This window comes from Sinohyriopsis cumingii, chromosome 15 (genome assembly GCF_028554795.1).
Source record: "Sinohyriopsis cumingii isolate HCF-2022 chromosome 15, ASM2855479v2, whole genome shotgun sequence".
In the NCBI taxonomy this organism is placed as follows: Eukaryota; Metazoa; Mollusca; class Bivalvia; order Unionida; family Unionidae; genus Sinohyriopsis; species Sinohyriopsis cumingii.
The window spans coordinates 150,201,558-150,229,554 of record NC_142975.1 but is presented as its reverse complement, the minus strand read 5'-3'; the positions used below and the strand labels follow the sequence as shown (position 1 = coordinate 150,229,554).

The window sequence follows — 27,997 nt, the reverse complement described above, 5'->3', positions numbered from 1 at the left end:
CGTGACCAGAAAAATCGCCATCTTGTACCTAATTTTACAGTATTAGATGGATAAATCTCGAAGATCCGTGAGTATACATATATATTAAAAAATAATGGTTTTCAGCAAAACATATTTCGCTAACACATTCGCATTTTTTAAAGGAATTTTTATGAAATTAATCGTTAATGGTATGAAACAGACTATAGTTAACACTGAAAAACAGTTGTGGCAATCTTGAGATTCTTGGCGCGTTTGCTGATGGATAGTTTAGTTTACAGGAAATACGGTCTCTAGTTTTGCCTATTATGTTTTGTAGTTTTGATGCGATTGATTTCACATAGAGCTCCATTATATTGAAAACCCATTTGCTAAAACCTGGTGGCGATAGCACTTTAATTCGTATGTTTCATCGTACTGTAGTACTGCGGCAAAGTCTGACCTCGGGCATGTGAGGTTATTATTAGAACCACGTGTTTACCACCGTCGCTGACGTCTTGGTTTTTTAGGGTTTAATGCCGTATATTGCGTGAAGGAAGAATCTGGGAAGAACCATCAAACTTTACGGAGCGCTGCTGACAACGCTTTCTCACATACCCACGTTGGTTGCGGGAAGACTCAATTTAAACTTGCGCGGTGTGACTGAGGGAACGATAATGCGAGCGCATGGACCACTCGGCCATCCTTGGCACCATAGTGAATGCCCTCCTCCAGCGCAACGTTAACATAATGATAATCACAGCATATATATCAGCACTACACCTTGTCCAGTCGACAGTATTGTCCAAATGTACTAACTCTGGATAAGGGAGTAGTGGGTTTTTCCCTTGGGCAAGGGACATTACACTGGTTATTTCAGTATAAATGTTCTTTTTATTTACAAACAAAAAAGTTTTTAAGACATAAAGGAACTGTGCTTGGGTTGAGAGACCCCAGGCTCACTGTTTTACGTTTGTAACTACAGTATGCAAACTATATGATATTTTGTGAAAGGAGTATACAAACTACAATTGACATTTTGTGAAAGGCTGAGAGAAAATGTAAGAATACAGTTGGTATAATTCTGTTACTCAAATTCCCTATTTCTCTATTTCATTGCTTAGAAAGAATATTAAATATATGCCAGTTGTTAAGAATAAATGAATTTACTCATAAAATATAACATAGTACGGTACAGACTATACCAGTTATATCCCAAATCAAATATATCCTTGATATGCATAATAAAGTATGTGTTCTATGGAAAAAATTTAGTTGATGAAAAAATTAAGTGAAGAGGAGATATATTTTCACTGATAAATTTTGAACTTATACTTTTTTAATACTATTATAGCATACACAGGCATATTTTCACATATAGTTTGAAAATTTTCTTTGTTCACTATTATATGATACCCAAAAGTACATGACTTATACTACTACAGATTTGATTTGCATTATATACACAGTTTACGTTCCTTGGGTATTATGTACTTGATGAAAATGTCAGAAAAGTTTATCAGATACCTTATTTCCGAATTATTTTCCCACCTAGATTGCCAAAATAAGTACTTAAGAAAAACAGACCAAGAAGTATATAACTTGTATTAATTTCACTTTAATATGGCCTGGTAAAACATTTGGTTTTTAATAAATCTATGAAAACAGGGATTTGCAAATGAATTACCTGATTCCAATACAAGATAAAATTTGGCTCAGGCAGGCTCGAGTATCTAAGGTACTTGCCCATGTGCAAGTTAATAATATAAAAAAACCAGGAGAAAGGGGATGTGTTCTGTAAATAATGCTGTTTGTTTTGCATTTATTGCACCATGTGATCTTTTCATATTACATGTATCAGCACCTACTTTAGTGTTTATATGTAATGCATTTTTTTGTTACATAATTGGGCAGTTTCTTTTATCTGTCATGTCTTTTCCAACTTGTCATCACTTTTAAGTTCAGTCTTGCATTTTCCTGTGCAGACATGATAATGTGAATATCTAAAAGAACTTTAGACAGGTAAGGAACATTTTATACTTTATGTTATCCATTACAGTTTAATAATAATATTTCTATCTGTGATGTTACGAGTCTATGCTCTTAATATAAGTAACAGAAAAGTAAAAGACAAAAAGCTTTGTAAAATTTAAAAAATAGTTTATTTCCCTCGAATATAAAGTGAAAATGAGAAACAAGAACTTACAGTTCTGTGAATTAAATCCCAGAATAATCCAAGAATTATAGACACAAGTCCTGATAATAAAAAGTCCTGAATAAAACTCAGTTTAAGTCCTGCAGAGATCCAACACTGACGTGTCTGTGATAGATATTAAACTGTTGATGTATCAACAGTCTCTTGTTGAATCACAGAAATATTATTCCATTCATTATAAATTCCAGTGAATGTCTTTATCCAAGAATTTTATCCAGAGTGCTTTTATATTTCCAGAAAAAATAATAACTTGAATTCAACAATTTGAAGAAAATAAAATTCAGCCCAAGCTGGTCACAACATAATACAACTCAGAATTGTTTGATGTTAAAGCAAGAAGGACTGAATCCTCACAATCAACAGATTAAATAGTTCTCTGCTCGACCTTAAGTCTCAATTAGCATTTTCTATTTTTTTAAAATTACCTATTGGAAAATAACCTTCTAGAATAATCTAATGAGCCTTGTTTATTTACAACATAATAACCTGTAAAATTCCAAATTCACTTTTGGAGTCTCCAAAACCCTGACCCAAATCAACATATTTACTCCTTGTTTACCTGAATAATAATCCTGATATTAAGCTTATACACAGAGAATAATTTAGCTATGAATTAGTTGTTGACATCAATGAAATTAAAAAAGGTCAATGAGGTCAAGCAGAAATGATTTAAATTTTGTACAAGGTCAAGGCCAGCATGCAGTGTTACATTACAATAGCATGTAATGAAATATATTAAAAAAAATTACCTGAAAAATTACTTATTCTTGCCTTAACATCTGGAACAGAATAAGTCTTATTATTATGTTCAGTTTTTAAAATTATTAACTGGAATTACAAAGTGATAAATATTCATGGACTGGAGAATTAATCTGGAATCATAGTGAATTCAGACAAGTACATTTTGGATCATATTATTGTGATACATCAAAAGACTTGGCACAACATCACAATCCAGACTATTGACACATTTGCGACTTAAGGCACTTCAGCAGATTCAGTATTGGAATTTATTTGGAATACCACTGGAATTCAATTGGAAATTCACACATGTGGACTTTTTGTTATAACTTTTAGGACTGTTTGGGATTTAATTCACAATATTGTTAGTACTTTTTCAATTTTCACTTTGTATTTTAGGGAAATACATTTATCAACCAAATTTTACCAACCTTGTTGGTTTTCACTCTTTTTTTTATACAAAGTTTAAGACCATACAATCGTAACACCTTAGCAACATGCACAACACAGTGTGACAAAATATATATCTTAAACAAATAACTGCATTGAATACCTTTATTTCCTTTAAATTTTTCACTTAGAAATATAAGAAGATGCACATTTTTAGCTCACGTGATCTATGGCATATCTAGGTATATGTTGTCCATCAGTCAACATAACAGTGTTGATCAGAATTTGCCCATCTGTGTTAGCTACAAGTTGTTTTCTTTGTGTTTCAGCCAGATCCAACTTGACACCCTTTATGCTACCCTACTCTGTGTCAGCACTGGCATTTTCCATGCTTTTTCTATTATTCCTAGTGTACTGAGCAGTCTTCAGGTCAACTGTGCAGGAAACCCCATGTCCTACTTCCATTGGGAATAGCCAAGTTTTCCATCGTTTTTGCTCTGCAGCTCTCTACCAGTTTCTGATGCTTCTTTGTCATCTTTTATCTGCCTCTTCCATTTATTCTTCGCATGGGCTGGTCAGTTACACCAACATAATCCTCTTTGCAGTCTCAACCTATATTATGTCTGTACAACTTACGGGTCCCATGACCTTACTTCTTGGAATATTACAGCCTTGTTTATTGTTGCAGATTTCTTTTGCCCCCTTTTAACAGATTTGATGAACTGGGGACATGACCTTTCTGAGTTCCAGATTTTCCATCTCCAGTCTTTCTCTTTTTCCTCATTTGTACTTGAGAGACTCGAGAATTAATTATTTGACCCCCATTTCTGACACCATGATTTGGTTTGTTTAACTTGGTATAACACCAAGGGGATATTTCACTATCAGTCTTGCATCCCTAGGGTATACACTACCATCTCTCTACACACACACACACACAAACACACTACCGTCTCTCTCAAGATCTTGTCCTTTCTCCATCTGAATTGCCCTTGGGCCAAAGCAACCTAGCATGACAATACACTTTACTAGAGTGTAGCTTTTTTTATGGCATAACGGGTATATGGGATCATGTCAGGTTCCATCTGTACAGATGTGCCAGCAATGGGAGCAGATTGTACTTCGACCTAAGCAAGAAATGAATTCACGGTAGCTTTATTGCCAAAGTACCCTGTGCGAATTTGATCCGTATTGTCTCCATCTTGTCCACATTGTTTGGTTTTCCATTTGCACTGATCTTGCTGATCTCTCTTCATCCTCACTTCTGCATGCATTTTCCTGCGAAATGATATCTCAATCAGCAGGGCCTGATTTTTTCCATCTCCGGGATTTCCTTGAATTGAGCCCATCTCTTTCTTTATTTGTAGTCTCTGTCCTATGGACCACTTTCTTCTTGTCAACTTATATTATGGCTCTAATTATTTCCCTTAAAACCCTCGTAATTGTTGGGAGTCTTGCATCAGCCACCTTGCATTCCTCTACCAATGATGTTAGGACCGTTTGTAGCTTGCGTGACCTACCATAAAAGTAAATACTAAGGAACAATGGAGAAGCATCTTAGCCGGTGTTTGTTCATGACCGGTTCTAGTTGTTCAACTTCCATAAGTGGTGACCGCTCCGGTTTCCCAGTGGTTAGAGCGTCCGTCTTGGATGTGGGAGGTCGAGTCATACCAAAGACTTACAAAAATGGTACTAACAGCTGCCTCGCTTGGTGCTCAGCATTAAGAGGTTAGTGTTAGGACTGGTCGGCCTGGTGTCAGGATAATGTGACTGGGTGGGACATCATGCTACATGTCTGCGGCATGATGCGCCAGTGCTAGACATCACTATAAACTGCCACATTGCAGACATTGTAGCGATATGACTTAAAAATTGTTAAAGCTACGTTAAAAATCCAAATCACACACACACACACACACACACACACACACACACACAAGGTGCAATTGTCAGGGCTTGTGTTTTGTACAAGGCAGAAGAGCTGTGAATAGCTCTTCTGGTACTAGTGTTGAGGAGAGTTATTTACTCTTATCAAATATTTACATCATCTTTACGGCACATGACGTCATATATCAAAATGGCGGAACATGTAAACATATAGGTGTCGTTCTGCAGTTTTTTATTTTGCATAGGATTAGAAATTTAAAGAAAAAGAATTTCCCTGAGTTTCCCCACTGGTTTTACCGGCTATTTAAAAAAGACCATGCATATAAAAAAGACCACGTATATCTTAGGTATTGTTCAAAGAACCTTTAATTTCCTTTATTTTGGTTTAATCTTAGAAAAGGTTGTTCTATCCCAGCTTGTATCTTATCTAAATTCAAACAGTCTTTTTAGCAATGTACAATCTGCATATCACCCTTGCCACAGTACTGAAACGACTCTTCTAAAAGTAGTTAATGACACTCTCTCTGCGTTGGATAGCGGAAAGATTACAGTACTCACCCTCCTTGATTTGTCTGCAGCATTTGACACAATAGACCATTATATATTACTTCACCGTCTCCAGCATGTATTTAGCATTCATGATACAGCCTTACTGTGGTTCAAGTCCTACTTGGTCAACATGACACAAATTGTATCTGCAAATGGAATACACTCCAGCCCAGTTGATCTGTGTTGTGATGTTCCACAGGGGTCTGTTCTTGGACCTGTTCTCTTCATTCTGTACAATTAGTCGCTCTCACGTGTCATAGATCATCATCCAGTGTCTCGCCAATTGTACGCTGATGACACCCAACTATACAAATCTAGCCACCCAACTGAAGTTAATGCTTCCATCCAAGGTGTAGAGAGGTGCATTTGTGATGTGAAGTTATGGATGACATGTAACAAGCTGCATATGAGTGATGATAAAACTGAGGCCATTCTGATCACAACACAAAGACTTTCTCATTCACATCCTTTACCTCAAACAATAAATATCAGCAACACCAACATTAAATTCACACAGTCAGTACGAAACCTATGTGTCACTCTGGACAGTACTCTCACATTGCACCAACATGTCATGAACATATGCAAGGCTGCATATCTTGAGCTGAGACGCATCAGGTCAGTTCGCAAATATCTTTCAGTTGATGCCACGAAAACACTTGTGTGTTCATTAGTACTTTCAAGACTGGACTATTGTAACTCAATTCTATCTGGCTCATCTCAATATCTACTCCAGAAACTTCAAAAAGTTCAAAACCGCTCCGGTGGCTAAGTGGTTAGAGTGCCCGCCTCGGATGCGGGAAGTCGTGGGTTCGATCCCCGGCCGAGTCATACCAAAGATTACAAAAATGGTACTTACAGCTGCCTCGCTTGGCGCTCAGCATTAAGAGGTTAGTGTTAGGACTGGTCGGCCTGGTGTCAGGATAATGTGACTGGGTGGGACATCATGCTACATGTCTATGGCATGATGCGCCAGTGCTAGACATCACTAAAAACTGCCACATTAGAGACATCGTAGTGATATGACTGAAAAATTGTTAAAAGGTACGTTAAAATCCAAATCAGATCACAAATCAAAAAGTTCAAAACACAGCTGTTCGGATCATACTTAGAGTACCACGATCAGAGCACACCTCCCCGCTGCTCTGTACCATACACTGGCTATCCATTCGATCCAGAATCAAACACAAAATTTGTTCTCTGTGCTACGTTTCACTGTCGGACTCTAGTCCAACATTCCTAGCTGACCTCACCCATGTGTAGACACCAGCAAGATACTTACGCTCGAATTCTGACAATCGTATACTCATTATTCCCACCATGAAAACAAAGTCATATGGACAGCGTTCTTTTGCATACCAGGGCCCAGCAATGTGGAATGAATTGCCATTGAACTAAGACACAAAGACACAGTGATCACATTCAAGAGGGCTCTCAAAACTCACTTATTTCGACTGCAAGAACAAACTTGAAGACCTAATAATGTGTCCTACCTTAAATATTCTCAGCAAGTTTTTTTTTTAATGTTTTCTAATTTCATGGTGTTTGTTTTTTGTAATCATATCATTATCTGTTTTTTTTTTCTTCTCATATAGATGCTGCGTAATATTGTAAAGCGCTTATAGCTTCTAAAATTAGGCGCTATACAACATCCTCATTATTGTTATTATTATTATTATTATTTATGATTGATGGGTGTAATATGTGACTGTATGACCTCTGATGTCATTGACATGTAGGTTGCGAGAGTTGTGTGGTCACGTGGAATGCAACTGGCCAGATCCAGGTCAAATTTCAGCAACTGTGTACTTTCGTCACGTCAGCGGATTAAAGACATAGCGAATGCTATGAACGCAATTTCTGAGAAAATATATCATATTTCTATCGATTTCATGCAGGTATATCTCAATAAAAGATCGTTCAAGCTTGCTGGGCCGGCTAGTAAGTGGCTACCACATGCCGACACCAAATGGTGTTGGCCATTTCCAACGTTTCGATTGGGAATGGACTCTGGCCCTACACCCCAACATAAATGTCCAAATATCAAAAATGGGGTGACAAGGGTCAGAGGAAACTCAGACTTAACAGCTTAGCCTTAATCCAGACATGCATCTTTTTATATATAAAAAAAAAATGCTAGCTCCATTTTGTCATTTTCACTTCCTGAAGTTCAGAGGTAAATTGTATTTTTAAAAAAAAGCCATTAGCTTTTTTTTACATTTTGGTAGTTCATTCATTGCACTTTCAGAAGCTGGTATTGTCTAGCCTGGCAAGTTTCATTTTCCCTATTTTAATAGTTGTTAAACACTGTGCTTAAGACTCATTCAGGCTGATTTTATTTTACCACAATGGAGCGGTCATTTTAGTTTGCAGTGTGCACGCGGTAAGCACCAGCAGTGTGCACAATCTAAAGGTGAGATGCAGGTTATTTTTACAAGCAAAGCGCTCCGTCGCTTTGCTTCTTCTCTGACAGCTACCTGATGCAGGAACCGGGGAAATTCCAAAAACATGTTCTTTGCAAGATAATAAGATGAGCTGCATAATATCGACGTGGATGACAGATTTCCTTCTCTTTTGCTGGAAGATACCGTGAGTCAGAACACGTGATTGTCAGATTTCACGATCGAAAACTTCATCAGTCAACCTTTGACATCATATGCAGCTCATCCGGCAGCATGTATGGAAGAAATTGCAACAGATCGAGCCAAAAAAACCAGCAGCCAACAACAGATGTAGGGGAGGGGGTGGAGCATTGACCAAAAAAGACAAACTTATGTCAGTAGATTGGAAACAGCAGAGTTATGGCTGATCAACTACTTGACGCAAGACAACCTACAGGTGCGGAGAAAAAATGCAAACTCTACATACACTAGTTTATACGATTGGGAAAGAGATGATTGGGTTTGTAAAGAAACGCTGTAGTGACTTATTAGAAAAAAGTCAATCAGGCGTCAACAGGAGATCAAGAATATCCGCTTATAGCTCAGATAATGAGAAAGTAGTTGAAGAAAGCAAACAACGTTGCAGAGGGTTTTCAGCATCTGCACAGGCTGTTCAGAGACCGCCCAAAGAAACGTCAGGATAGCAACAAATAAAATGAAGTTATGACAGATAAGGCTCTATTCTGTACCCGCTGACTATAGTGGCCCTGAAACGCTGCCATATACATTACCCTGTCTCCCAGCGTGTGATGAGTTACTACAGCAACAGTCACCCGAGGTTCTCAACAGATTCAACACTGTGACAAAGACTGAAGAAAGGCATAATCACATCCTGTACTGTTTCAGTTGCCATCTTTGTTGAGTGAGTAAATCTTATCAAAACAGCTGAAAAGAAATCCAGAGAACTAAAGACCATGACTGGAATCAGACTCACATCCAGCAGGGAATTCATGGATGACATGACTGTTTCAGCACAAACCCATATTAAGGCATGATGAATTTTAGCAGCCCTTGATGATACAGTTATTTAATTTCGCATGAAATAAATTTTTATGAATGGACTTTGAAAAACTCCACCTAAATAAGTTACAACGGTCCCAACTCTTACATGTTAATCAGCTGGTTTATTGCTGCATATCAAGGATTGAACTTAATACGTTTGCCCTCACTCAAATTCAGGAGTTCCGTGAACACGGGGTTTGCTCATAATGTCAAGTGAGCTGTTGATATGGTGCTGCATAATTGCACACAAACAACGCCGAAAGCCTTTCTAGTACGAAAACATTTTGAAACTACCAATGATACTGATCTGCAATCAAATTTGACCGTCGCTACTAAACTTTGTTTAAATTTAAATGAACAGAATTTGATCACATTTTTCGAAAAGCATCTCAGATATCTATAGTTATTATATGATTCTTCCCCAGTTAACTTTACAGTCAGAATTGTGCAGTATTGTACGATATTGAACTCTCGTGCAGTTTATATTGCATTCATGTTTATAAAGGAACTACTTTCTATTGTAAACAAACAATGGACGCGGACGCCAGCACATTTGATTTGTAAACAAATCATATACACTCGCGTAGTAGGCACTTTTTGTTTTGGTTGAGTAAATTTGTTTCTGAATGAACTAAAGCAGATGTTTCGTGGACTGACACATACTAGCTGCTTTGGCACATTCTGCATTAACTATTTTGATACAATGTTTTGGATTTAGGCTAGCTATACAGTAGACGTCTGACAGGGTCCTTACAAATAACATGCAAGTGACAATGCATACACTTTCTTTTTTAGTTGGTAATAAGAATGGCCAAAACTATACTTACAGTTTTACATTCTGAATTTCCTCAAAATGTACTTTCTTAGATCTGCAAATCCGAATTACATGAGCCATGCCATAGGTTCTCAATCTTGCTTACACATTTCGAAATTGTACTGTAATTTCTGATATGTTCCAAGTGCAATTACATCCTCCTTACTGCACTCAAAATGAACTAAGCATTACATTCCATAGCGTCTTTTTCATAATTGCAATTTAAATACCTTTTTCATTTTCGCACATTAGGGGCCCCGAGTGGCCGAGTGGTCTAAAGCGCTCTCCGTTACGGATCACTGCCATCTCACCTCTGTCTGCATGGGTTCGAGTCTAGGATTCGGCCAATGTGGGTATGTGAGAAAGCTTGTCAGTAGCTTCTCGTGGATCGGTGGTTCTTCCCATGGTTTTCCCGGGTTCTTTCCCCACCATTAATACTGGCCGCCATGCATAGCCTATCGTGTGCTGAAAAAAGTCGTTAAGCCCCACAACAACAACAACAATTTTCCCACATTATGATTTCAAACAGTCTGACAGAAACAGAAACACATTTGCAGATGTCAACACGCTTCACCCTCGCTGCTTCAATCCTACGTATTTCATGTGGAATTGTCACAGATAAATCCAGTCCATAATCACGAAATTTCGTAGAATCGACAAAAATATCCAAACCTATTCATTCCAGATCAAGTGGAAAAGTTGCTGCAATGCGCATTCATATGACTTCCAAATTTCAATTTTAAGTAGACATGCCATTTTCTTTCGAAAGTTATGTCTAGCGCGATTAAGTTCAAATTTATCTGGGCGGAGTATTGTGCACATTAATAATGTTGTTGTGTAATGACGAATCTCGGTTGTGTATTTAGTTTGGAATACGGCATACAGTTAAATTGTTTCTTGTATTTTTTTTTTTGTTTACTTAATTAAGCCTTAGGTAGAATAAGAAGATGAGCGCATAATAAAATGGTTACTGCGTTTATATGGGAAAACATGAATTCGTTTTGTCGGATGGATATACTGCACTCCAAGGGTCGTGCAGTATTTCCGTCCGAAGAAAACTCGTTAGTAATTTCCGATAGAAATGAAGTAACCTATTAATGTTGATGTTCCGTAGTCATATGTGCCCGATGTGACTAAAAGTAGAGAAACCTTCGAACGGTTGCTAAAAAATTATAGAACATAGTTTGGGGAAAGTTAAGCAAGCGTTCTGGTATAAAGACCTTTCAATTTTGTACAAGTGATGCCGACTGCTGTTATATGTTACCAGTTATAATTTAAAAAAAAAGAAACGTTTAATAATTTTTTCTCAGAAAAAAAGCGAAACAGCATTTGACAGAAAGCCTATCAAAATGACTGATATAATTAAAAAGAGAAGAGAACTTTAACCTACTTCTCTACAAAATCGATGAACAGAATTTGACTAAAAACTGACAGAAAACATCCACGCACGAAGGCCTTTAGAGTTTTTACAAATAACAAAGCCGCTTGCAAATTAGGCCGCGATTGCTTACAAAAATAAAACAAAAGAACCCAACATCAAGTGACTTCTCATACACTGCATATCAAATTCTGACCAGATTCGACAGAAGTCATTTTTGCAAAAACTTCTTTCAGTTTTGCACAAATGATGCTGATCCACAATTAAACATGGCGGTTGTTGACAAAATTAGATGAACCCTTAAACGATTTCTTTTCAAAATCGGTGACCAAAAGTTGAGATAATTTCACAGCATCGTGGCGCTAGGTTTTTCAAGTCGGCACTGATAATAGGATCCCACATCCAGTATGTTTGCCATTGATTTAAAAAAAAAAAAAAAACACCAGGAAAACCTTCACATGTCAAAAGGTATTATAATAACCCATACATTTTGGTCAGCTGCTCTTGTAGTTGGGTTTGTGTGGTTGTAAGATGAGTGATTACGGTCCCACATGGGCCTCAGTTTTCGATATATAGGCTTATATAAAGATTTTGATAAGAAGAAGAAAAAAACTGCGAATCGGTTCGTATTAATGAATTAATGCACTGTGTAGCACCGGAAACGCTACGCTTGTTTTCGCCATATCATATGGGCTCTATTTAAGAAGAGAGTTTGCTGAAAAAATGATGCTAGTAAGTCAGAAAGATATTGGGTTAGTTTAATGATGAGCGAAATATGCAAATACTAATAGAGTCATCTGTCATCTGCTTCCACAGCTTTTATATTTTTTATTTTTTTAATTATTTTTTTAAAATATTTATTTTGCCACCCAACATGTTTTCCTCGTGAGTAGATTTTGAATAAACTTGATATGTGGGGTTATATCACGATCATATTTGGTCGGTTAAGTAAAAATTAGATTCTTACTTTTGTAAAGCATGTATTGAAAACAGTTACACCATGTAAAATATACATGCTGTATGACTCTTTTAATGTTGTGGCTTATGCAAAAGCTAGAAGCTATCCTATATCCAATTTTCCTTAAATGCCTTCCCTTGCATTGTTACATTTGCTTTAAAAGCTGTATTGAAGTATTATTACATATATTCGATGTTTGTTTTTTTTTCGAAGAAGAAGAAGAAATATGCACGCGGCTATGCATTGTCAACGGCAATTCAAATATTAACGTTTTTGTGCAAACTCTTGAAGGTCACTTCTAGAAATTTGATAACACTTGCATTAACTAATGTTTGTTGTTGTTGTTGTAGGGTTTAACGCCATTTTTCAGCACACGATAGGCTATACATGGCGGCCAGTATTAATGGTGGAGGAAAAACCCGGAAAGAACCACCGACCCACGAGACGCTACTGGTAAGCTTTCTCACATACCCACATCGGCTGATTCCGAGACTCGAACCCACGCAGACAGAGGTGAGATGGCAGTGATCCGTAACGGAGAGCGCTTTAGACCACTCAGCCACTCGAGGCCCCAACTAATGTTTGTAGAGAGGCAATCTTTCTTATGTTCAAAGTGAATTCATGTCCGTACGACAGGAAGTGTGTATACGGAGGGGGTCAAATAACATCCACACATATTTAAACAGAATTTAATGGACATAATGTATGATTTTATCTTTGGAATATTGCATAAATGTAAGTAGACCTATCCCCTACGTACACCCCTCCGACTCTGCTCTAAGATCTAGCTTGGAACTGTTCATAACCTCACAGTTATAAAACAAAGTTCATGTAATCTTCCCATGATACGAAATAAGTTTTGCAGTTAGGATTGACTGGTATTTTGTTCATCCCGTACCCCATCTGGCGCAAACCTGTTACTAAAAACGAAAGTACATATAAACTTGACATGCTGTGAAAAAGTTATTTTTGCAGTTAGCAATTGTTGTTGTTTTCGTCTTCCCATACTCCACGTGGCACAGCCTTTGGATCATGACTGCAAGCCATTGAAATCCCGACCATATAACGTTATATACACGTACTTCATCGCATAAAAATCGTTCATGGAGTCAGCACGGATCCTTGGGTCTCTCTACCCTCTTGATGTCGAATCCTGGGTCATAAGTACATATCACTTGATTATATTTGGCATGAAATAGGAAATTCACCTTTCAGTAGTCATCAGAATAATGGTAGGCTTAGGTTTTAAAAAGTATGGGGGGGGGAGGGGAATACAGAACGTTCCTTAGAACCCTCGCCCATAGTTGATATTTGATTCAAGCGACCTGTCGACAATGTGCTGCCCAATGGTTTACGTTCCCAACAGTAGTCTCTCTTATGGCAAGTATGTTTGTGCCTTGGCAGTATTGACTGCAGTATTGCATGCGGTCTGTAGGGCAAGGGGTGGTGGTGTCTTTTTGGTACTTGTTGCTTTGTATGTTTTATATTTAAATCATCACATCAGATAGTCTGCAAATTAAAGTGTGGTCATTTTTTATTTAAAAAAGCAGAAATTAGTTTACAAAGAGTGAATCAAAACCTTGATTTGTTTTGGACGATTGTACATTTTAAAAATATTTCCTCTACGTTTCTATGGCCATCTTGCCTTCCGTAAAATATTTTAATTCGCACAATAAAACCACTGAGTTAATGAAAAACGTGCACTTGTATAAGCGTACTTGCATAAAAGTTTAAGTTAAACCAGATCAGTTTGGCGCGTCATGTCGGCAGGGTTCACAATGCGTCCTGCAACACTGGTGTGAGACTAGACGACTTTATGACATCGCTGTTGCTACAGATTTATCCATTCATTAATTTGTTCATGCAGCCGCCCATTGATAAATATATTGGTTTGGTTTGGTGTTTTATAGCACAGCATCGCAAGTTAGAAGATAAGATAAAACAATAGCAGTCATTTAATGTAATATTAAATAATTACTGCAGCACAATATATTTCTTAGTTTTATCGCAAGTAGTCGTCAGATTATGCAACACATTGTAAACAGTCTAATATGTTTTTGAAGCGGAAAATAAATTCTTGTTAAATATTGCCCTTTTGGGTGGCGTTGAATAAATAGTTAAAAAATTGGAAAAATAAAGCACATATTTATGTAACGTAAGAAAAGAAATTGTAACATTTTTTGAAAATTATTTCAGAGTGCGGATAAAATATAATTATAGTCAAAATGGTACTAACAGTCGGCCTGGTGTCAGGATAAAGTGACTGGGTGGGACATCATGCTACATGTCTGCGGCATGATGCCCAGGTACTATACATCACTATAAACTGTCACACTGCAGACATCGTAGCGATATGACTGTACTATTGTTAAAGCTACGTTAAAAATCCATATCACACACACATACACACTCTTTCATGAAGAAAGTATGTGGATCATTATTTTACCATGTGGAAGTGTTTCATTCCAATATAGTATTTAGTTGGGGGGAGGTGACCACAACGTGTTATCAGATTGATACATTTTTTTACGAACATTCTTCTGCGGGAAAGGAAAGGTGAATTATCGAATATCGGACTAAATCAGCCATGTTGTCAATAAGACATTCTGTAGTACTCAGGGGACGCCGCTCCCTAACTATGACTTTCATAGTGTTGCTGGATTGATCATTTAATTGAAGAGAATTTAATGGTATCGCTAACATGCCACGTAGGACCTGCATACGTTTAATTGGTCTGATTATGAAAATCCGCCGTCTTTTTTTTTATTATATCAGACATAGAAAGCAGCAGATTCGATCAAGTACTCAAATCCTTGGTTTTGTACGAAATTGTTTTGCTATTTTTACCTCATCGTTTCGATTCATGAGTCTAAAGGCATTTTTTATGTAATATTGTTTCTAATTCTCTCGAATGAAATGACAAAGATTAATTAACAGTTTCTGTCAACCTTACGCATCATATCGTTAGGTTCCATTTGTTCAGTAAGTGTTTATGGTGTGATGTAAAAACTAAGAGGATGTTATTTATTTAGAGATTTGAACTGCTTTTTAAAATGTACGCTAATATTGGCATCCGTGCTACCGACTATGTGTGAATGTAATTTGATTTCTTTTCTATTGCAGGGTTTGTCATTCGTGTCCTGCAGGTGATCTTGGATCATCATGGCAATAGGTTTGCTCAACCATCATGACGTTAAGTGGAATCTCAGTTCATGTACACGTATACAGGTTGAGACGTGAATGGAAACATCGAAAAATCTGCAAGACTCTCAAAACGATGACGCTGTAAATAGATCTGACAACTGCAATGGAAGATAGTACAGAATATGAAACTCCGAGGCGTAAATCTCAGCGAATTCTTAATAGATCTGAATTTTATAAGATCAGTTCAGGGTATACTATAAGAAATAAAACTGTACAGCATAATCTCAATCAACTAAAATATGATCTTGTTAGTGATGAAAGACAACTGATGTCCGCCGACTCAGTCTGTTCTTTTGCATCAGACGCATGTGAGAAAAATAGTAATTCTGGAACAGTGTCAGATAGAACTAAGTCATTGATTCTCCAGAAGCTCTCAAGCAATCAGCCGAATGGCAGTTCTTCTTCAGATAATAGTAAAGTTATCACTGTCTACACGTCAGACTATTCCGGCTCTAGGACACAAGAAATTGTTTCAAAGACAAGTGCAAATCCAGGAAGACAGTATTTTGTAGTTGAGCGCATCGTCGATTCAGGTATCCAGAGCGGCGACTCAGAAATTTCAAGTATCGCGGCTTCTGATAGCAGAGTAGCTTGTGGATCTGATAAAACTTTGGCACTACTTAATGTCGCTGTCAGTGGTCAGAAAACCACGGTATTTTGTGATGACGGGCCAGTTTCAAATTCGGTTGTAGAGGATCTGCAGATATCAAACTCAGCCAGTAAAGAAATATATAAATGTGAGGAATGCGACTACAGTAGCAAGAACAAACATTATCTAAAGCAACACGTTGATCTTGTGCACAGTTCTGATCGCCCATATAAATGTCCATTTTGTGACTATGCTGGGAAAAGAAGCCATGCTCTACGAGAACACTTGATAGTGCATTCTAATGAGCGCCCATTTGAATGTATTCATTGCAATGCAACATTTAGAAAGAAAGGTCATTTAACAAACCACATCAAACTGCATACCACTCATAAGCTTTTAAAATGTCCAATTTGTAAGGATTTAGTATCAGAAGCAGGAGATAACGGACTCGATGTTCATCTCAGGACCGTTCATAATACAGAGAAAGTATATGGGTGTGATTTGTGTGACTATGTTGCTCCAAGTGAGCAAGAAATCAAAAGACATATTGAAGTCAAGCATGTAGATGAACTTGGATATAAGTGCAGTGTTTGTAACTGTCTCACTAAAGACCGGTCACAGTTTGAAATTCATTTTAAACAGCATATTATGCATTTAGCTGCATCCAAATCTTCCTTGCCAAAACTACCTGTAGCTAAGCCCCCTGCAGCATTAATTGGACAGCCTACTGTTATAAAGCCAGTTTGGATAAAATGTTCTGCATGTGGTTTTACAGCTCACGATGCTGAGGTCATCAGAGAACATATGCTAAACCATATTTCAGAAAGTGTTGACAAGCTTCAGCAATCTATATTGACTACTGAAAACGGAAAACATGACAACCCACTGGAAAATACGTTACAAAACACTATTTCCAGCAAAAATAATATTTTTGAACTACAGACACTCTCACCCGCAAAGGTCGTAGAGTTAGCTAGTAGTAAAACGCCAATGTTATTTAAGTGTGGATACTGCGATTTTGAGTCAACGGAAGGACAATCGTTTATGATACATATGTCAACACATAAGCAAACCAAAGACCATGGTTCACAAACTACCTCATCTAGTAATGGAACTCTTGTCAAAAACATAATTTTGTCTACTAAAGACCATGGACAGGTATCTTCTGTTGGCGGTTGTAAACCGTCTTCGTCCTTGACTTCTGTGACAGTGAGCACACCATCGATGTCGACTCCATTGGGAAGTGCATCTATTGAAGTTTCAGATGGTGTTAAAATGCAGATAACTTCAGAAAACAATGTTCCCAATGCTTCGTGGACTCTTGACAAAGTGAACACACTCCAGAAGAAATACCCCCCTGGAAGTCTAGTTGTGTCAAGCAGTATGGCAGTTCAAGTTGTATCTGACAGAGAAAGGTCAACGTCATCAACTTTTCTTTCAGTCAAGAGTGACATGTCACGACAGAATGCTGATTCAGTTCAAAATTTGAGGTCACAAGCTGTTCGAGATCAGGTTGAGTTGAGCAGGAATAAGTTATGTTCAGAAAGTTTGCAACTCTCAACTAAAGAAGACCCAGATAGCAAGACTAGTAATCAAAAGCAAGACAAGGAGAAGGAAAAGGCTGTGGTTTACTACATAACTCCAGTGTCAAAGCAAAATACTGTAAGAAATCCGACAAATGTTGGATTTACCCATGATAGCAGCGCCGGACGTTTTCGTTGTACTATCTGTGGTTATACTTGTGAGTATCAGCGTACAATTAAGGCACACATTTGGAAACATTCCGGTCACAAAAACATTGACTATCCTATGTTCCAAAATGGACCTCTTAGCATTTACGAAGATACAGGTTTAACGAGGAATGAAGAAAATAAATTGGAGCCAGTCAAAAATGGCTCAGTAGTTGAATTTAAAGTAAGTGAACATAGACCACCAAATCAAGGAAGGAAAAGTGAAGCAGGAGAAACAACAGAATCAGTTGCAGTTTCACCAATCATAGTGTATGAACAAAGTAAGATAAGCAATGTTGCACCTGCACTTGCCCATTTACTTGCAGCACGAGCAATGGTTGGAATGAAAGAGTCGGAACTACAGAAAGATGAGACCTCCTCATATTTAAGTGATGACGATCATTTAAAGAAAATTGTCACAGTCTTACCGCCAACTTCTCAAAATACATGTAAAGTTGAACAAGATGGTGATCTGCTTACAGGAAATCGTTTGCCTGTTAAAGTGGAAATTATTCCAGAAAGTGTCAGTTTGGACGATATTTCGAAAAGGTCATTGATTGCGGAGAATAATTATTCGTACCGGATCCTTGCAAGTTCTAGATTAAATGAAAATAAAGTTGGTCCCAGTGATGGACAGAATGTTCAAGGAAGAGGAGTGAAAAGGCATTCTGACGAATTGGTTCAGAATGCTGTTTTATCTGAGAGTGTGAAAAAAGTAAAGTTTAGTGAGTTGTCCCAGTCTCCTGTAAATGTTGTGGTTGAATCAGTCGATACAGTTACCGCTGGTGAGGGATATACAGGAATGAGAAGTCAGCAAGGAAGCCCAAGGCTTGGATACTGCAAACCCTTGGGTGAGGAAGTACAAGAATCAGAGCTGAGTGACTCCGGAGTGTCCTCTGAGGTTACAGTCATCACAACACCTCACGATGAGCCACTGGACAAGCTTTCCTCATCGAGCCTCTTCTTAGCACCTGGTTGGGACGAAAATGACAGTCATATTAAAGTCAGTAACTCAGTGTTTGTTGACAATCAAGCGGGTGACCGGTCATTGTCGAAGAGAGAAAGGAGAGTTAAGTCACAAGAAAGTGCCAGACAGAAAAGTGCCGATGTCAGAGGTGAGGAGAGGAGACCATCCACACCGGATGAAACAGCTAGAAAGAGAACTTTTTCAGCATCGTCTCAAGAATCAGCCGTAACGTTGCTTTCTCTGCTGCAGAAAGGTCCTAATTATAATCCAGCTTATCCCGTAGAAAGGAAAACGCAGCAGAATACGCTTGTGCAGCCACGGGAAGACAAAACTATGGACGAAAATTCTGAATACTTGGAAAGTTCTGAGTTGACTCAAAAGCCCAAAAGCGGCATATCTTCATCTCTTTTGGCAGTGATTGAACAATTGAGAGAAAGGTCCAAATCAGATATAGATGACGATGGATTGACATCGGTTACAAGGAAAGGTACCAAAAAAAGAAGTAGGAGGAATTCAGTTGAAAATACGTCCGCTCTTGATATTGATAATGTTGAGCAAGTTGAAGTTGACGGTGAAATGAAGTACCGATGTAAACTTTGTCATTACATGAATGATAGTACTTTTTTGCTCCGACAACACATGCGACTTCACAAGACAAAGCAACCGTTTGAGTGCTCTCTCTGTGACTTTATTGCAGGATCCAGTGAAGCTCTACAGGATCACATGATTCAGCACTGCAAGGTTCGTGTATACCAGTGTAAGATGTGTCCATCAGCATTCAATTACAAAAGTCAGCTGAGAGCCCACATGAGGGCACATAATGAACAGGAGATTCAGTGCTGTGATTCCTGTGACTTCGAAACCAAAAGCCAGTCAGCGTTGCATAGTCATGTTAAAACTCATTTTTTTGGAAAGCAGCACGCCTGCGATATTTGTAAAGAAGAATTTCCAACAGCTTTTAATTTGCGTGTTCACAAGAGGGAAAAATCCTGCATGAAAAACATGCGTTGTTCATACTGTGACTTTATAGCAACTGGAACACGTGAACTTAAAAATCATCTCAGAATTCATGAAGCGGTGAAGATGTGTTCCCAGTGCGATTACACGACTAACAATGTATTACAGCTTCGCCATCATTACACAGAAGCTCATTCAGAGCCTAAGTGTGAGCTGTGTGGCTTTACTGCTGTATCAGTTCGCAGTCTTAAGTCACATATGAAGAGACATGTAAACGACCAGCGCTTCGTACAGCAGCCTTTAGAGCAGTATAAATGTAATCTTTGTGGGTACGTTTGCCATCATCTGCCATCCCTAAAGTCCCACATGTGGCGCCATGCAAGTAATCAGAACTACAGTTACGAATTCACAAATGAGGTCATCAATGCAGCCATAGACTTCGATTCTGTGACCGAAGCCCAAGATACCGTTGAAGACGATGTCACGGAGTTTGGCAGGATTATCAAAAACAAACTGAAAAATACGTGTCCTAAAAAGTCAAATGACGAACCAGAGCCAAACGCTAAAATATGTTGCTGGGTAACTTTCCGATGCTGTCAGTGTGGATTCGAAACGATCAACAAAGCAGAGCTGAATTTGCATATGAGAGTGCATTCAGATGTGATCAAGTTTACTCTTGAGGTCCCAGCAAAGCCCTCATCAGATCAAACTCGGAGTCCGGTATCAAAGAGGTTTTGCAGCAGAGTTTCACAGCAAATACGAGAACCAGCATAGTGACAGTTTTTTAGTGTATTTTATCTGGAGTATATCAAGAGTATGTGTGGACCATTTTTCAGCGGCCTATGTAGAATTTTTGGTGTACTTTGGTTCCGTCCATTAGTTTACATCCGGCAATGTATACCCTGAAATTGTATTATAGTCAGATGTATCATTTGAATAGATCTTCAAATCTGTACTTGTCATCTTAGACATAATTATATGATCGTTATACCCAGTTATGTATATATCGATCCAATTCATACCTAAGTTTTTAGAGCACCTGCAATTCTAAATGTTTTACTTTTAAGTTTGGCATTTAATAATTTGCATGAATACAAAATATGGTGAAAATTTCACGGAGTATTAAATTGTAGTTCGTTGACAAATACACAAGCACGGTGAAACCTCTCTCCCTCTCTCTCTTTATATATATATATATATATATATATATATATATATATATATATATATATATATATATATATATATATATACACTTTAACAAATTGTGGTCTTTGTCCTTTTGCTTTACCAGTTATTACCGCTAATATGAGCACATGCAAATTGGATGAAAATGTATAGGGCAAGTCTATATTGTAAGACATTTTTTTGCTTTTTTAAATTATGAATGGTGCGTTTGCCGGAATTATGAAAAGGTGATAAGTCTTCTGTATGAAATGACTATTTTCTTACTTCATTGTCGGAGTCATTCTTCTTTACTAGAAATATAGCTGTTTAGAAGAATCGAAAGAGGGAAGGAAAACCAGTGGCGAAAGGGAAAGGAGTATTTTGGGGATAACCTAAGTTTAGCTCTGAAGAATTTTCAAGAAATATGTTGTTTCCAATATTTGCAAGAAATACTTAAGTTACCCCAACATCTTTGTTTAAGGCATGACTGACGGTTGTTTTCATAAAAAGATTAATATTTCAATTTTTTCGTGACTTTGATTTTTATATTTGTTATTGGTTTGTGAGAAATATTTGGCTTGTAAAGAGAAGCTGTTACGGTGCAGGAGGATTTAAAATAAAGTCATTTTTTGCCAGATACACTTTTCGTAACATGACAGCGCTATAACTTAGGATGTAGTATAGTGTTTTGAGTGTCAAGCTCGAGGATGCGGATTATGTTGAGGGCGGTCAACGAGCACATGCTAGGGCATTTGCAGAGAGCTAAATAGTTTTGTATTAAGCCTTTTTCAAGTTTCTTTGCTTTAATATTTATATTAATTTGCAGTCGTACCGTGATCAACAGTACATAAGTTGCGGAAAGATCAAAAAGTTGTCTCTTAACCCAGAAATATTGTCATTCGCGACACCAACCATTGCGTTTTTGCTGGGTGATTAACATGGGAAATTGCGATCTTGTATAGAAAGTTGATTAAGACTAAAAGCTAGAGCAGTTGCCGTCCTTTGAGTGAAGCCTTTAATAACATTTGTCACCCTCTACACAAAAAGAAAAAATCGCCCTTCAACTCGATATGTGTGCATCATATTACTAAAAGAACCGTGCTAAGATAAAGCCGCACCTGAAAATCGTGCATTGAGTGATGAAATAATTTCACGTAATATTGAATAAACTGAAAAGACATATGAAATTAGAATGGTTGTAAATGAGAGAGAGAGAGAGAGAGATCTCCGCTCGGCTGTACAACATAGAACAGATCGTTAAAAAGTGTTGTACATTATACAGTGTGTGTGTGTGATTTAGATTTTTAATGTTGCTTTAACAATTTTAGTAATATTGCTACGATGTCTGCAGTGTGGCAGTTTATAGTGATGTCCAGCACAGGGGCATCATGCCGCAGACGCGAAGCATCAAGATCCAACTAGTCACATTATCTTGACATTAAACCGACCAGTCATAACACTAACCTCTTAGCGTTAAGCGAGGCCGCTGCTCGTACCATTTGTGTAAGACTTTGGTACATGTGTGCTGAAGACGTATTGACCGATTTTCGTCTAACCTTTTTTCACTATTGACATTTTGCAATTTTACAGTCATAATTTGATGAAATAATTTTTTTTTAGCCACCTTCTTACCGTAATGCATAAATAGCGACAAAGTGAAATGTAGGCATATAATTAACCAATATCATCAGCCTTACCCTTTCATGAAAAATCTTACAAGAGAATGTTGGACAAACGTGTTAAATGAATGATTTGAGGGTAAGTCTTATAAATATAATCGCCAACATGTATTATATATTTACTAGATGTGCCATTAAAACTCACACATACATACATACGTACGTACATACATGAGACACAAAATTGTACGCCTATTTGTATATATATGGAAATTGTTTAGAGTAAGTTTTGTTTAATTTTGATGTTTATCTTGTACTGTATTTAAAGTCAGTATTATTTTTATAACCATCATTTAGACTTTTATGCACGTGGTGGTTCTGTTTCGTTTCTCTGTTGTAGCTTTGGCATATATGGATAGATCTGAAGAATAAAATAATAATCGGATCATACCAAAAGATTTCGTTAAATTCAGATTATTATTATTTTGTGTACAGATCTGTCACTCTTGTTTAGTTAAGTGAAAATATACAAAACTTGTTTGCTTTTTATAGATTGTCATACCAATACAAATTCACTAGGTTATATGTTAGCGTTAGCGATATTATTTGTACGTTGCCATTTTAATTTTGTTTTCAGTGTTAATTAGTGGTGAATATTGTCCTTACTGATTAGTGAAGAAAAAAAGGACGAAACAAATATAAAATATAAATATTGTTACATTGGTTTATTATTTCTGATTAGTATTATTCAAGACACACTGGCTATTGGGACTGGGTGTGTGGCGGCTGGATTGTTTTTGTTTTTCATTAATTCATTTAGCCCCTTTACTGGAGAAAATTTACATGGGCTACACCTACTGCGATGGCAGGTGGCAGAAACTGTATTTCATGCTGACTATTGTATTGATAGATCTTAAGTATGGTTTGTATTGATATGTTGTTAATACATTGATAATAAAGCGACTACAGTGAAAGAATTTTTTTAAAAAATTGTTTACAGTCGGTACATCTGTACCTTACCCGTTTCAGCGCGATTTAGGACCATGGAAGTTTACGCCCTTTATTATCACCCTTTGTGTTTTAAAATTTTTCAATTTATGTCTGAATCCCTCTTGGAGGGATTGTAAAAAAAAAACTATTCAATATAAACATGTAATTTTACACAATGTGTCATGGTCAGTATTTGATATCATGGTCAGTATATGATCACATATATAACCCTGTTGTATCTAAATTGTGCTGCTTGGTGACTTAGAATATTTTTCCTGTGTTGATCATGAGTATGTTTTAACACGATGCAGAAAACTATTTGATGTAGAGTCGTGTAATGTACACACTTTGCGAAGGTCATTTCTTAGATTTCCACATGTTTAACAGTATATTTTTATATAAAGTTATGTCCCTTTGTGGCTTAGAATTGTGCAAGTGAATCCATATTCCAGCATTTGTATATCACATTTTTAGCTTTCCCTCCTATAGTTCGTAACACGTAAGCCCAGGACCCTAGCCAGGTTAATGTGTGGATTTTTTTCGGGGGGGGGGTGTATTTTGTTTGCTTGTTTGTGCATGCGCGTGTTTAATGGTGTGTGTCTTATTATCAGACATGACTTGCTTATTCAAAAACTTTCAATGTTAAAAAAACGAAACATTTTTGTAAAACAGTGCTTGGAATATTTGTTTGAGAAATAACGCTATTAGGAATATGACATCATTGGGAAGTATACGTGTTTTACAAAAAAAACTTCTAGCTGTTACTTCATTGTCAATATAGACCATTATATGTGGTGAAAAGTTTTGTTTTTGAAGGAACACTAATTTCATTATTCCATCTGAAATGAAAAATCCCACATGGGATCAGTTCCTGATATTTCATACATGGACACTACTAAATATTTACTAAATTTAGTACATGTTTGATAGAATCAAAGAAAAATTTGTAAAACCTTTTTTTAGGGTATTTTGGAATTCTCCACGTGAATTAAACATATGTTGATTTACATGTAAATATTAGGCACTTTTCTTTGTAGGCGAAGTCTACACGTCATCCACAAAACCGAATATTTTCATTAAGTTATATTCGATTCATTTTGTAACTTAATATTGTCTTAATTTCTAAAACATCAAGAGTCAAGGAGTTTTTGTAAACTCCCTAATCAATTTTCAAATATACGTATGTAAGGAGTACTTTATAGGAAAGGAGTAACTAGAGCAGATAATGTTTGGATTTTATTAAATGCTATTACGAACCCGATATATTTTAGCTCAAGATTTCGAGTGAATTCTCGATCAGGAAAGTTGTATGACTTCAGTGGCTGAATTTAAAGAAAATTGCCAATATAAAGCTTTACAAAGTAGTATGATTATCTGGATCTTATATATATATATATATATATATATATATATATATATATATATATATATATATACACACACACATACATACACACACCGTCTCTCGAGACTAACGGATGCCAACAATATATACCGTCACTATATCATCGAGGGTCTTTATGTATAATTTTTCTGTAAAAACGGGGTTTTTATTTATTTTATTTTTTTCCTTCATTTTATGCCCAGTTCAACATAGCCTCGAGTTTTCTTTCTTAATGCCCGCTCAATTTATAAAAAGGTGTAACTGTTGCATTATCTATTTATGTTGTATACTTAACTGTACCAAATTATGAAGTAATGTCATATTATTGTCGAGGGTAACTTGTTCTATTTTTTTTTTTTAGCTCTACTGGTCATAGACTAGAAAAGCTTATGTGATGGTCTGTTGTCTGTCCTAAATAAAAATGATGCCGCTTGGACATCAGAATAAGTGGTTATCTTTAAAATCTTCGTATCGCTACTTCTCCTGAATGGATAATGATTTAGGGTTTTCACCAAAAGTCTTTTATGATATCAAGTTGGTCCTAAATAATTAAAATGGTGCTAGTCTGACTTCCACTATGGCTGCCACTGTAGTCATCTTGAAAAATCTTATACTCGCTACTCGCTATATTGACACGAGGTTGTCACCGGAAGACTTTTTGATGTGTAGTTGGTTGACCTCTAATATTGCTGATACCGCGGCGATCTTGTGCATTTTGTTACAGCTACTCCTCCTGAATGGATCGTCATATCAACATGAGGTTTTACTAAAAGATTTCTGATGACGTCTTCCTGGGCCTAAATGAAAAATAATAACAATCAGACATCCATAGCAGCTAATGTTAAAATCTTGTTATTATTGAAAAATATCTGAGATATTTTCAACATTCAGCATTTAAAAGATAGAAATAGTCTGGATTTTTTTAATCGGCCAGTAGAGCGTCCGTCCGTTCGAGGGGCTTGTTTGACACTTGTTTGTCAGCTTTGCTTAATATTAGCATGGTGATAACATTGGTACTGAATGCTTACCGCGTTGAAAAACTAATGACTTGTACTGATATGTTTAGAAATATTTATTACAAAATTTAGCTAAACGCCGTTTCTTTGGTTAATAACCAATTGAGACTATATGATTGCATTAGTCCACACGGGCCTATGTTCTCGATAGGTTAATAACGCACAGCTGTTATGGTTTTAGTTTTGATTCATAAATTAGATTTTTTGTTGTTGTCTGTTTATCCCGCACTGATTATGTTGTGATTTAAAGGTAGGTTTCAATATTTTTTGCAGTGATATATTAATTGTGTATCTCTCAGTAATCTTTGCTTTTTGTTTGTTTATTTGTTGTGTTTTTATAAAAGCCAGTTTTAGCTAGCAAATTTTATATTGTGAAATTATTGTTATTTATGTAAAGTTTCATGGAATTTATTGTTTTACCTGCGCCAGCGAATGGCGAAACATAGATATTAATTTATTTCCCTGTTGGCGACGTCAACGTTGCGATTTTTTTAGTTCGGTTGTCATGTGGGTCAAACTTTTAGCACTTATGAGACAAAAGATTGGGCCGATAAATCAGCCACACACCTGTAATGATACTGACTGGCGCTTTAGGAGATTATACACCTATTCATTAAAACCTGCAAAACATCTGCAGACCATTATGTCTTAACACATGGGTGTACATATTATACACTTATCGGTATTTCTAGCAGCTGTTGAGTACTGTCGGCTGAAGGTTTCTTTTGGCCATATGCACATAATATTTCCGGATCAAATTCTATGTTTGGCGACTTCTGAATCCACGTGGAATAGCACAACCTTTTGTCATGTGGCCATTTTGAATTTCGCGCTAGATATGGCTATTACCAAATACCTGTAAGTGTCTAAACTGTATGCATGTGTGTTCTGGAAAGATTTGCATGCAACAAAATTGCACATTTTAATAAACAGATAATATCAGAGGTATATATCGTCCATCAGTATCAACACAGATTTGGGGGATAATTTATCGGACTAGACTGCAGATAACTTTACAACTTCTCTCTCGAATGCTGGAATAAAACATCGGGTGTAAATGGTGGCCCTTTTTTGAAGTCATAAGGCCCGTTGCTGTTATACGCCATAATAATCTCGTTGATGTGACAACGATTCTTTGACGTGCCATCACTTATATTATTATATTTGAGGCTCTGGAAACTTAACCAGATCTACATTTTTTTTAAAATAAAAAATTACGTGCAAAATTATAAGTGCATTATTTCTTTTATGGTTGAAATTGTGTGAAATATTATTTCAGCGTCTGTATTTTATTATGAGAATATATTATTTTGCATGTAGCTGGATTCTTGTTCTCCATAAACTTAGCAGTTGGTTAAGTATCACTAATATTACTTCAGAGTCAGTTTCCAAGGATTCAGGTTATCCGACTCGCATCGGAAGGGGACGAGGATGTTGTGAATGTAGATAGCGTTTGAAAGCAGGATGGAAATTTTGAACCTCTTTTAACTATTATGCACCTCGCCGCTGTGAATCTACCAACCAATTATGTAACGTGATCTAAAATATCCCACGCGAGCACAATTCGTTGTTTTAAGGAGCTGAAATATGAGAGGAAGCCTATACTTTGTACTGGTGTTGCGCGTGTATGTGTTTGACCTATTAAGCCATTCAGAATAATTTATATGAAAGTGATAATATTAGTTACCGGCCTGTAATATTGGTTTGCCAGTTTAGCCCGCTACCAACTGATTATGTGGTATTTTTTATTTTTTTAAATTTGGGGGTTTGTTTGTTTTGATGGGATTTTGCAAAATAGATACAGTACGATGTGCAGGGAAGACACCGCATTCCATGGAACTAACTAACGTTGCGTTTAAAATGCCATCGTAAAGTGCTCAAAGTATGTGAAGTGAACGTTGGTTCTGTATCTCGATTTGTAAGCAGTGACTATGAGGTTGTATCCCTCTGAATACCTATGTATCAAATATAAACGTGCTGTAAATTACTGATTATCGGAACTATTCTAAAGACAGTGACAATAAAAATAATTATTGCATGA

At 36.8% G+C, this 27,997-nt stretch overlaps 1 protein-coding gene across 1 annotated transcript; it reads left to right on the top strand.

Moving 5' to 3' along the window:
• The first annotated feature begins 1 nt into the window (after position 1).
• LOC149783057 (uncharacterized) lies at positions 2-27,997 on the top strand. Its single transcript, XM_089934655.1, has 2 exons — positions 2-67; positions 15,457-27,997. The coding sequence occupies exon 2, from the start codon at positions 15,641-15,643 to the stop codon at positions 20,552-20,554; it is 4,914 nt and encodes a 1,637-aa protein (XP_089790781.1). The 5' UTR covers positions 2-67; positions 15,457-15,640; the 3' UTR covers positions 20,555-27,997.